The sequence below is a fragment of the Mus pahari genome, chromosome 3, assembly GCF_900095145.1.
Source record: "Mus pahari chromosome 3, PAHARI_EIJ_v1.1, whole genome shotgun sequence".
NCBI lineage: Eukaryota > Metazoa > Chordata > Mammalia > Rodentia > Muridae > Mus > Mus pahari.
In genome coordinates, this window is record NC_034592.1 from 163,542,888 (window position 1) to 163,555,953 (window position 13,066).

At 41.1% G+C, this 13,066-nt stretch overlaps 1 protein-coding gene across 3 annotated transcripts in view; it reads right to left on the minus strand.

Annotated features, from left to right (window-relative positions):
• Window positions 1-13,066, minus strand: part of Gmeb2 (glucocorticoid modulatory element binding protein 2) — a 40,766-nt gene that overhangs the window by 9,994 nt on the left and 17,706 nt on the right. For all 3 annotated transcript variants that reach the window (XM_021194469.2, XM_029536709.1, XM_029536710.1), the window contains exons 3-4: window positions 4,513-4,610; window positions 3,669-3,796 (exon numbers count right to left, since the gene is read on the minus strand). In XM_021194469.2, coding sequence (XP_021050128.1) covers window positions 3,669-3,796; window positions 4,513-4,610 — 226 coding nt within the window. The remainder of the gene's footprint in view (window positions 1-3,668; window positions 3,797-4,512; window positions 4,611-13,066) is intronic.

Genomic DNA, 13,066 nt, shown 5'->3' on the forward strand with positions numbered 1-13,066 from the left:
AAAGAACATCCCTCCATGGCTTCTGCATCAGCTCCTGCTTTCTGTCCTGCTTGAGTTCCAGTCCTGCATCCTTTGGTGATCAACAGCAGTTTGGTGAAATGTAAGCCAAATATAAACCCTTTCCTCCCCAACTTGCTTCTTGGTTATGACGTTTGTGCAGGAATAGAAACCCTGACTAAGACACTACCCCTTTCTTTTCCTCCTCTCATGTGGGATAATGGCTCACTCCATTCCTCTTCTTCGAGCTCTATGCTGGGTCCTGAGCATATTATGTCTTGACTTTTAAAAGCCACTAGCCACTGAGCATTACTGTGTAGTTAGTATTCCCCTCTATTTAATTGTTTGTTATTTACTTGCTTATTTGTGTTTGAGATAGGATCTTGCTAAGTATCCATGGCTGGCTTGGTAATTACTATGTAGTCCAGGCAGGTCTCAAGCTCACAGTCACCCTCCTGCACTGGTTATGGTATCTCTTCACTAATTTGAAAGACTAGCTAGCCACAAGCCCCATAGATTGTCTCTTTAGTGTTAGAATGACAGTATGCACCATGATGCTTTTTTTTTTTAAAATATGGTACTAGGACTTTAAAAAAAATTATAAGTTAATTACAATATTTCTCCATTCCCTTTCTTCTCTCCAAATCCTCCCATATACCTTTCTCTGTTCTTCAAATTTATAGCCTCTTTTCCCATGAATTGTTATTGCATGCATATATGTATATACATATGTACCTAAATATAACCAGTAGACTCACATGCATATGCACTGAATTTGCCTAAAATAACACTATAGTTCAACATCAGAATGCAAGCGAAGTAACTCAACTATGGGGTAGCCAGTACAAGAGCATTTGCCAGAGATTGGACTGGCTAAGGATTATCAACTGAAGGCTCAAAGACTTTAGATCAGTTGTTCTCAACTTGTTAGTCACATTCCTTTGGGGGTCAAACAACACTTTCACAGGGATTGCATATCATGATTCATAACAGTAGCAAAATTACATAAAGTAGCAATGAAAATAATGTGATGGTGGGGAGTTACCACAACATGAGGAACTGCATTAAAGGGTTACACGCAACATTAGGAAGGTTAAAAACAAATTTTAAAAAATTATTTATTTATTATCACTCTATTCAGACACACCAGAAGAGGACATTAGATCCCATTACAGATGGTTGTGAGCCACCATGTGGTTGCTGGGAATTGAACTCAAAACCTGAGGAAGAGTAGTCAATACTCTTTTTTTTTTTTTTTTTTTAAAGATTTATTTGTTTATCATATGTAAGTACACTGTAGCTGTCTTCAGATTTGCCAGAAGAGGGCATCAGATCTCATTATAGGTGGTTGTGAGCCACCATGTGGTTGCTGGGATTTGAACTCAGGACCTTTGGAAGAGCAGTCAGTGCTCTTAACCTCTGAGCCATCTCTCCAGCCCAGTCAATACTCTTAACCACTGAGCCATCTCTCCATCCTGAGAACCCATACTTTAGATGCTTGTAGCTCATGGAAGCCTAAATGAAAATTTCCTTGCAAGTTGTAGAATTTACTTTCTGTCTTGTGTCACAAATTTTTTGTTTTTTGGTTTTTTTCAAGACAGGGTTTTTCTGTGTAGCCCTGGCTGTCCTGGAACTCACACTGTAGACCAGGCTGGCCTCAAACTCAGAAATCCGCCTGCCTCTGCCTCCCAAGTGCTGGAATTAAAGGCGTGCGCCACCACACCCGGCATGTCACAAGTTTTAAAGTATCACAGCTTATATCATAATCTGGAGTCTGCTTTTTAACTTATAACACATTTATGCAATAAACTGAAAAGGTGGGTATGGGGGACCTTATCTTACTCAAGTATTGTTATTTATTTCTCTCTTGCCATGCTAGGATTAAACTCAAGGCTATGTACATGCTAAACAAATGATCAGCCACTGAGCTCCAGTCCACTTTATTTTAACATTAAATTAGTTCAGATGGGAGCCTTTCTGTTCATCTGGGAATCATTTAGGTCTTTCAAAAGACAGACTGCAGTTTTCCCTCCTTATGAAGTCTTTAGCCTCCTTCCTTGCAGACAGATTTGCCATCTCTTTTCCTCCTACTTTCACCTGCCACTTCCTTATATCTATGAACTGAGCTTTGGATTTAGTCTTTGGTTTTATTCTCCCAATCACTAATCTTGTCTTCAGCTATGTCTAATCTCTGAAACTGATTGCCCAAATATTTGGTTTTAATTCTATCCATTTCTAGGTCTGTTTTTTGCCTAATAGCTTATGTTTCACTCATATTCAGGCTTAATTATTTGGAGTTGGGAGATGGCTAAGCTGGTAAAGTGCCTGCTGCACAAACATATGGGATCTGTTTAGATCCCCAGTACTAACATTAAAAAACTGGGTACAGTATTATATGTCTGTAATCCTAGTTATGAGCTAATTCTGTATCTATACATGCTCACCTTGTTCCCTGTGTCCAGTGCTCTGATTTTCTTTCTATGCAAGGCACTCTTTTTCCCTCCTTAGAACTTTGTAAAAATTACATACATAAGGTAAAGGTGATGTCTTGAAAGAGGACTTTTCAACTATCTCTGTCAATTTTGGGGAGAAGTCAGGCAGAAATTACTTAAAACTAAGCTCTTCTCTGATGGAGGTTCTAACCATCATTGCCACAGGCAGTGTTCTAAAGATCAAGATTCTGCTCTCATAGCTTAAACTGCAAGTGCCAGCATTCTGTTCTGGGTGGACAGAGGAGGGCTGATGTCATGAATCTCATCAGTACCAATCTTAGAGACCAGCCCCTCCCTAAATACATTCCATGAGGAACCCCAGGTTTCACTTTCTTGCACCCAGCAGAGAAAGCTGAGATAACCCATGTCTTGAACAAGAGCAAGACTCAGCATTCTGTCTATGTACTCTTCCCACACTTGGGTCTTGGGACTGATGACTTTTAACTTTTGCCACCTTAAAATAGCTTTATGGTGGGATAGAGAGATGGTTCAATAGTTGAGAATACTTATTTTCTTGCAGAAGACCTACATACAATTCCCAGAACCCACATGATAGATCACAACCATTCATAACTCCAGTTCTAGGGAATTTGATGCCCTCTTCTGGCCTCCTCAGGAAATAGGTATGCATGTGGTGCACATAGGATAAGTAAATTTAAACCAGCTTTATGAATACATCTTAGTGATCTGTTTCAATATAAGAGATAAATTTTGGTACTAACCTACCATGTTGCCAGAAAGAGAATACCGCTCCCACTCATCATCCCCTAGCTACTAAAGGAGTCTCTTCAGAGCACATCTCAGTCTGTCAAACAAAGCCACTTGCAACTCAGAGGCCATAGCTTCTACCAAATACCTAACCAAAATAATTGTACTTAATATAAATAAGAAAAATTACAAGAACTATACTGTCATAAACTTATCCTCCTTCAAATTAGGTATTTCTTCTCACTAAGAAGAAATACCTAATTTGTCTCTGTTGCTCAGCTCAGCCAACATTACTTTTGCTTTTTTTCCTCACTGCATTCATCAGTCCCAGAGATTATCTGCTGTGCCTCCTGTCTCCCCAGGCCCATAAGATTCAGCCTCCAGAGTAGTGTCCAGTGTAGGCAGATGCCACCCCCAACCCTCAAACAGGAGGAAGTGCAGGTAAAGGTGTGCGCCTCACCTGACCCTCACCTGAACACATTTCACATTGATGCCAGGGCACACAAACTTCCTCCAAATGAGGTTAGCTCTGCTGTCTCCGCAAGTGATGGGGTACACAATTTCAGCCTCTAAGTTCTCCCCCTCTTCAGCCATCTTCACTTCTCACAGACACATGGACAAGAAAAAGTAGAAACAGAAAATCAGTTACAAACTTTCCAAAGCATTTCCTACAAATGTGGAAAGTAGCCACCAACCTGGAACCAAAATGAGAGCCAAGAAGGCCTGAAACAGAGCCTAGGAGTAGGGGTTCCCATCAATCCCAAAGAGAATTTCAAATGAATCCATAAAACAGACTTAACTAGTTATCAGTAACTATTAACCACAATATTAATATAAGCTCATTAAACAATGCCCAACCGAAGAACCATGGTAGAAGACAAAATCAAGCCATAGTTGAAACACTGTTAGGGAAACAAGTCTTAGGTATCCCAACTCTTTAATCTGGATGACACAAGGTCTCATATATTAAAAGAACACCTACAATCACTCACTGGTAGTCAGAGGAAACAGGGAGGAGACTGTAGCAAGACAACAAAATACAAAAGAGGAAAAAGCTACAAGATTTGGGGTGATTCTTCTTTCTTTTTTCCATCAGTGGCTGGTAGAAGTAGTTGTTATTTCAGATACAGTGTGACCCTCCTTCTTAAGAAGATCCAGGACCTGATCTCTTACATGTTGGGGAACAACCCAAACAAGGGCCTACTTAGCCTTGGCTGCTACCTCAATTGCTGGACTGTCCAATCACTGCAACCAAGAGTAGGCAGAAGGCAGGCTTCTCACCTAATGTAGCTTCCCAGCCAATAGGGTTTCCTACCTAACACGGCTTCCTTGAGCTGTGAGGAGGCTGTAAAGGCAGCAGCAGCTGCAGCTGCTGCATTTTCTGTTTCCATGTTATCTTCTGTCAAATCACCCCTGGTAGATAGAGAAAAAGAACATCAGAATCACCAAGTGCATACTTTGTAGCCTCTAGCACACCTATAGCATGGAAGGATGACTGTTATTACTGACAAATCAATTATACTTTTCTAACTTTATTCAGAAATCATGGTGACTCCACAGTCAGAGAAGAATGTACAGACAAGTACCTCTGTCCCTCTCAGGAGAGGAGGTAGCATGCATTATCTGTTTCATGTGTGCTTGCCTCCAGTGCCCAGAATGGCAATGGACAAGCAAAGCCAATGTGAGGAACTTATAGAAGCAACAAATACTTATGTGGGAATTAAAAACACTTCTTTCTTTCCTGAGTAAAGTTTTCTATTTCAAATATAATAATTTCATATTTTTACCAAAGTTGCTAAAAATATAAAATTTATATAGCTTTAGAAATCAAACTCTGGGGCTGGTGAGATGGCTCAGTGGGTAAGAGCACCCGATTGCTCTTCCGAAGGTCCAGAGTTCAAATCCCAGCAACCACATGGTGGCTCATAACCATCTGTAACAAGATTTGAGGCCCTCTTCTGGAGTGTCTGAAGACAGCTACAGTGTACTTACATATAATAAATAAATAAATCTTAAAAAAAAAAAAAAAAAGAAATCAAACTCTGAGCCATATACTCAGAAAACACATTTTTTTGTTTTTTATTTTGTTTTGTTGACACAGCGTTTCACTTTGTAGCCCTGGCTGTTCTGGAGCTCACTCTGTAGACCAGGCTGGCCTCAAACTCAGAAATCCGCCTGCTTCTGCCTCCCAACTGCAGGAATTAAAGGCATGTGCCACCACCACCTGGCACAAAATTTTTGAAAAAAGAAAAAATTCACTTTGACCAACCCTAATCTCATACCAAAATAAATTATGAGCAAACCAAAACCAAAAGCAAAAGGTAAAACCATATAGTACTGAAACATTTTTAAAAGGAGAAACTGGGCTGGAGAGATGGCTCAGCAGTTATGAACACTGACTGCTCTTCCAAAGGTCCTGAGTTCAAATCCCAGCAACCACATGGAGGCTCACAACCATCTGTAATGAGATCTGATGCTCTCTTCTGTTTTGTCTGAAGACAGCTACACTGTACTTACATATGACAATAAATAAAAAATAAAATAAAATAAAATAAAGGAGAAACTTAATAGTAGTAGTAGTTATAAAATAGTAACAGTTTCTCTTATATGCAGAATCGAAAATCACAAAAAGGATACCTTTAGCTTAAAAATTCAAACACCTAAGGATGCCTCTCAGCTCAGAGGACCTAGGTAAAATGCAAAAGACCTGGATTTGATTTCCCAGTAACACATAAAACTGGGCATGGTGGTACATGCCTGCAGTCTCAGAAGTCAAAGTAGCCAGAGCGTCATCTTCAAAAATACATTTGAGGCTAGCCTGGGCTACAAGATTCTATTCCAAAATAAACAATCAAAAATAGAAGCCAGAGCCAGTGAGATAGCTCAGCAGGTAACAGCACTTGTTGCCAAAACCAACAACCTTAGATCAATCCTCAGAACCTAGTCTTCTGACCTCCTTTTGTGTGCACTGCACACACACACACACACACACACACACACACAAAATTTAATTGATTAGTTAAAAAAATAGAAGCCAGGGTAGCAGCATATACTTATGATTCCAATACTCAAGAGAAGAAACAGGGGATCACTCTAAGCTCCAGAGACACCTAGTCTACTTGGCTCATTCTAGACTATCTGGGGCTACACAACAAGACCCCACCTCAAACATCCTCCAAAATTAAAAGGAAATTAATAAATAAAATTAGGAGCTAAAGAGATGACTCAAAGGTTAAGCATACTTGCTACTTTTACAGAGAACCTTGGTTCAATCCCAGCAACCATATAGTTCACAACTACCTATAACTTCAGTTGCAGGGGCTCCAGTGCCCTCTTCTGACCTTTATGAGCACTGCACGCACATGGTACACTAGAATACATGAAGGCAAAAGCCACATATACAATAAAAATGTAAAATTCAAAATAAGCAGCCAGAGCCTCATACCATACACAGCCCCATGTTTTTCTCCTGCTTTTGTATAATACTTTTAAATGCTAGACTCTGAATCGGTTGTTTTAAATTTTTTTTTGTTATTTTTGATTAAAACGTATAATAAAAGATAAAAAAAAAAAAAGTAAAACTCTGTTTCTTTGTTTTGTTTTGTTTTGTTTTGTTTTGAGACAGGCCCTGAGTATGTAGCTTTGGCTGGCTTTGAACTCACAGTGATCCACCTTCCTCTGTCCCCCAAATGCTGAGATTAAAGGTGTACACTCACTCACTCAATCAATCAATCTATCAATAAAATTAAGGTCTTGGGTTGGTGAGAAAATCCCTAGAACCTGTGTAAAAGTGAAAGGAAGAACCAACTACTCCAAGTTGCTCTCTGATTTCCACACAAATACCATGGCACACATGCAATAAATTAAAAACAACAAAAACCTCTTTTAGTATGTGTGGGGGGTGGGATGGGGTGGAACACCATAAAATATTTTGTTGTTGTTGGGGTTTTTTTTGTTGTTGTTTTTTTGTTTTTTGTTTTGGTTTTTCAAGACAGGGTTTCTTTGTATATCTCTAGCTGTCCTGGAACTCACTTTGTATACCAGGCTGGCCTCGAACTCAGAGATCCTCCTGGTAGTAGGCTTCACTGTTTTTCAGCCATGGTGAGGCAGAATATTGTGGCGAATAGATAAGACAGGGCAAAGTTGCTTCCTGTGCTGGGATTAAAGGTGTCCACCTTCATCACCCAGTCCTATAAACAACTTTATAAAAGAGAGAACACAAGAACATTTTGAGGGCAAGTCTATGGAGGTCCAAGACCAGAGCCATCCGAAACCTATGAAGAGATTGTTTCTATTTCCTAAGAAATGCAAATAAAGCCAATGGTGAGAGCTGGGATGCTCAGTGGTAGAGTGTTTTTACTGAGTGTTATCAAGGACCTGGGCTCAATCTCCAGGACTGGGAGTAAAAAAGATGAAACCACTTTCACCTAGATGGTCCAAAGATGGATGTGTCTATCATCAAGATATTTGTGGGAAAAGGTTGATGGACTGATAGTACAGGAGTGGAACAGCAGCATCCCAGCATTGCTAGAAACACCCAAGAGGGCACATGCCTTGGTTTAGATATAAGGTAGCTGTTGAAGGCTTAGTTCCCAATATAGCAGTATTAAGAGCTGGAACTTTTTTGTTTGTTTGTTTGTTTGTTTGTTTCGAGACAGGGTTTCTCTGTGTAGCCCTGGCTGTCCTGGAACTCACTCTGTAGACCAGGCTGGCCTCCAACTCAGAAATCCACCTGCCTCTGCCTTCCAAGTGCTGGGATTAAAGGTGTGCACCACCACTGCCCGGCAAGAGCTGGAACTGTTGGAGGAAGTGATTGGATCATGAAAGCTCTGACTTTATCTGATTAATCACTTGTTTGTTTGTTTGTTTTTGGTTTTTCAAGACAGGGTTTCTCTGTATAGTCCTGGCTGTCCTGGAACTCACTTTGTAGACCAGGCTGGCCTCGAACTCAGAAATCCACCTGCCTCTGCCTCCCAAGGGCTGGAATCAAAGGTGTGCGCCACCATGCCCGGCTCTGATTAATCACTTGATGGATGATAATATGATGGCATTTTTTTTTGGGGGGGGGGGTTGAGGCAGGGTTTCTCTGTTTAGCCTTGGCTATCCTGGAACTAACTCTGTAGACCAGGCTGGCCTTGAACTCAGAAATCAGCTTGTCTCTGCCTCCCAAGCGTTGGGATTAAAGGCATGCACCATCACTGCCCAGCTATATGATGGCATTATTAAGAGGTTGTAGAAAATAAAGTCTAATTTTAAAAAGTAGAACATTGGGAATATGCTTTAGAAGGATGTAGCCTGTCTGGAGATCTTCCTGTCATTTTCTGTCTCCTAGCTGGCAGGGAATGAGCAGCTTTGCCCTGTCATGTCCATTTGCCACAATATTCTACCTCATCATGGCTGAAAAACAATGAAGCCCACTATCATGCTCTGAAATCACTGAAGTCATAAACTCAAATAACATTTTTTCCCTTTTAAACTATTTCTCTCAGGTATTTGTTACAATGATAAAAAACTGACTAACAAGTAGTAGTAGTCTCCTGCCCCACCAAACTAAAAACTCTCGTGAGGGCACTTTGTCCATTGCTTACAAAAATACATGCCCTCTGACCTACTATCCCCACTACTAGGGATCACTTCTACCCAGTATTTCTACTTAGATATGTACAGAGCCAGTGCAAACTGCCTCAGTCAGGAACCTTATCTATTCTGGAAACTGGAAGGCTATGTAGGCAATCTGGGAGAAATCTAGTATGACAGGGCTTATGACAACTGAATGTGCAGTGTATGCAGCTATCTGTACAGGTTTCATTCGGCACACACACTATCAGGTCTGGCTGTGGGCATTCTTTTTATTCCCTTGACTTCCTTTAAGACATAGCCTCATGACAGAGGTCTTGTAAGTGCTAGATCTCAGAAAGGGGACATAGAACTCACAAATTCCCACAGTTCACCATAACCTATAGAAACAAGGACATGGACCAACAAGTTGAGTCAAGCTAGAGACAGTATCTGTTTGGTAGGAAGCCAGGCCCCAAACGGTGATTTTTTTCAGCCAAGTAGAAGTAGCTTGCTTAGTGCTTAAAGTGAGTTGTGAACCCAAGAGTTTCCTCCTGTGAGGCAGGGAATTGGAAGGTACCTCTGGCAGGGCCAAGGTTGGGGAAGCCTTTTGGATCTTTAAACAGTGGAGAGATATATCAGGTTTGAATATTATAGAGAGTATTCTGGCAAGAGAGAAAAGAACAGGTTTTAGGGGTGGGAAACAGGCTGAGAAAACACTAAAGGGAGGAAAAAGAACCTCAATAGCAGAAAAGACTGATGATCAAGGGACAAAAACCAAGGACTATGCTACCAATAAAAGAAGATCTGAAGACAGGTTGGTTGTCTTAAGACTGCAGCACAAGAGTAAAGCCTATGGTCTTGGGAAATGAATAAAGCAGAGCATGACAAAAAAAAGGTAACTGTGGAATACCTAGATAGAATCTGGTTAGGAGATTGCCAAATTTTCTACTAACAGAACTTGCACATAAATGCCTAGGCCCCTGGAGGCTTAAGAATACACATAGGAAAACCTGTTTACAGGCCATACCTAGAAGCATCCTTCTCATAGCTCGGCAGCCAGTGCCCCTCATGGGCAGCCATTATTCTAGCTGAGTTTTTGCTACTTCTTTTTTGTTTTATCTTGTAGGGTTTTGTTTTGAGATAAGGTCCCATGTAGTTCAGGTTGGCCTTGAACTCCTTACAAGGTCCTGAACTGCTGATCTTCCTGCCTTTACCTCCCAAGTGCTGGCTGTTATTAAGTGTGTACCACCATACCATACTTGGGTTTACTGTGTTTGGGTTTTTTGCTTTTGCTTTTTGTTTTTTTGAGACAGGCTCTCACTGTATCACTGTGTAGCCATAGCTGTCCTGGAACTCAGAAATCTGCCTACCTCTGCCTCTCAACTGCAGGTATTAATTAAAAGTCTGAGCCACCACACCAGGCAGTTTACTACCTCTGAACTTCACATAAATCACAGATGTGCCTTCTCTGGGTCCTCTTTCCTTTACTAACAGTCTCTGGCATCCCTGGCTGCTTGCAAAACTGTAGCCTTCTCTCCTGTGGTTGACGTTGACGGTGTTCAGTCTACAAAATGTCCACAATCATTACCCAAGCAATGGGAAATTTTCTAAGCAAGTCTGCAATTCATCAGAGATCAAAGCTTGGCCTAGGACAAGGGATTCCTCAGTGAAAGCTCTTGTGAATAAGAGGGTCCTGGACAGCCAGCCCAGAGGTTAAGAGCTGCTGTTCTTCCAATTGACCTGGGTTCAATCCCAAACACCCACAGGGAGTCTGTAACTCCACAACTTCACAACTGTCTGTAACTCCAGTTCCATGGGATTCATCATTCCCTTCTGGCATTCTACCCCAAAGGCACCCAAGTAGTATACAGACTTCCATATAAATATAAATATCCAAATAAAAATTAACTAAGATGGTCTAGGAAGATAAGGAAAACAAAAGTAGTGTGAGATACATATGATTCCTGAGAACAGTAGTTAAGGCGTAAGGCCAGGGTACCAATGTTTGGCAACATCAGATATCTAGGCCCTGGAGAGGCTGCCTACAGTAATAACACAGTGTGGACAATATGTGGCTAGAAAACACTCTCAGACTTACCAGACATTCCCGGGAAGGGCAATGGATATTAAGAACAGACTAAGAGTACAGGAAGAGGAGGTTACTCTGGGTTAAAACACAGGGTACTCAGGTGAGCAGTGCTGGCTTATGCCTTTAATTTTAGGAGGCAGAGGTAGGTGATCTCTATGAATTTGAGGCCACTCTGGTCCACAGAATGAGTTCCAGAGCAGCCAAGGCTACACAGAGAAACCTTGTCTCAAACAAAACAAAACAACCCATAGGATACTCCCTACAGAGAAGAAAGAAGAACCCAGAGCTGTGTCATGCATACTAGGGCACAATTACCTACTGTGAGACTTCACCGTTAAAGTTCCACCATAGCCTCCAGCCTGACCACTCTACTTACTCTACATTAGCATCTAGAAAGCTCAGGAAACAGTCCTTAAACAGCAGGCATATCTGTTCTAAGGACTTAACCTGATCTCTCCTGTGGAATATGTGGTGATGTAAGTCAGCTCACTACTTCCCAATCCTCAAGATTTATTTTACCTTGAACCAGGTCAGAATGAGAGTTGAAATACAAACTTGAAATCTAACTTTTGAGACACATTAATGACTCCTCATTAATGGTGGTGTACACCATTAATCCCAGTTCTCAGGAGACAACTCTGTGAGTCCAGGGTAGCCCGACTAACATAGTAAGTTCTAGGCCAGCCAGAACTATTTAAAACAGTGATTCTCAATCTTCCTAATTCTGAAACACTTTAACATAGTTCTTCAGTTGTGGTGACCCCACATAAAACTATTTTCAGTGCTATCTTATAACTGTAATTTTGCTACTGTTATGAGTTATAATGTATCTGATATGTAGGATATCTGCTATACAACCCCTATGAAAGGGTCATTTGACTCCTTAAAGAGTCTCAACCCACAGGTTGAAAAACTGATTAAGACAGACTTTGTCTCAAAACAACAACAAAGATTTACTGTGATCTGAACAGTAATATTAAGTGGGAATTCCAGGGCTCCAAGACGTCTACAGGAACTTGGAAAGGAAGCTATCCTCCCTCCTCGGCCAGAACTTCAGATAAAGCAAAGGACAATGACAGAACTAAAATTACACCTTGTCCAGAACAAATTCTTCCAAGGAAGGAAGTCAGGAGCGGGTGTGGGGAAAATAGACCCAAAACCTTTAGTTGTGCTATTTAGGAAGAGTCTACAGCTCCTGACTTGGGAGTCAGTAGAAAACCCACTAAGGTCATCAGCAAGCAACAGGCCAGCATTAGATGGAGATGGCTGAGGAAACTAAACTGAAGATCAAGAGGGGAAGTTCTTCCATGGATGTGGACAGTCCCTGGGCAGCACAACTTGTAAGACTGTCTCCCCAGCTCTTAGCAAAGATGCTAACAAACTGGCATTTCTGTCCACACATCACATAAAAAGGTACACTTTTCCTAAACATGTAAACTCCTGGCTTTTTGTTGGGAACTGCTCTCTTTTCAGTAGGAGGCAAACTTTGCTACAGCATGGTGGTAGGTGGAAACAATTTTGCCAGGCTAAGTAAAGAATACTCCAAGTCTCCCCAAATCAGGAAGGAAATTAGTTCCCACAAAGAAATTAACTAGTCTCTACTTGACATCGTTTTCTTTTTCCCTTTCCCTCCCCCCTCTCTTCTTTCATTTTTTAATAGCATGCAGCAAGAGTTAAGTCTCATTTTTCCAATTAGTAGTATAATGGAAACTCTTCCCATCAAAAATGCAAAGTTCCCTATCCTTCAGGATATGCCTGCTTTGGTGGCTACACAGGTTCTTCCAAAGGAGGAACTCACAGCTTCCTCTGTTCTGCAGAAAGAACTGACAGGCTACCACCCTGTACTAAGGCCTCAGATGGAAAAGTTCTTATCCTTTATGTTTTTTTCATCAACCAAGGGAATCATTTATTATCCCCCTATTTAACTCAGGCAAACTTTGATCAATTTACTAATGGGATGGAGAAGACTCTACAGTTTCCAGCCCTGACTAGTAGAACCGTCCACAGTTAAGACAAACTCAGGCAGGTATCTTGATATTTGATAATCACATGCAGAACCTGTGTTTTAGTTATGGAGTGAGGTCACCCAGACAAAGCCAACCCAACATACCAAGAAAGCAACACCCATTGGCATTGGTGACTCTTTTTTTTTTTTTTTTTTTTTTTGGTTTTTCTAGACAGGGTTTCTCTGTATAGCCCTGGCTGTCCTGGAACTCACTTT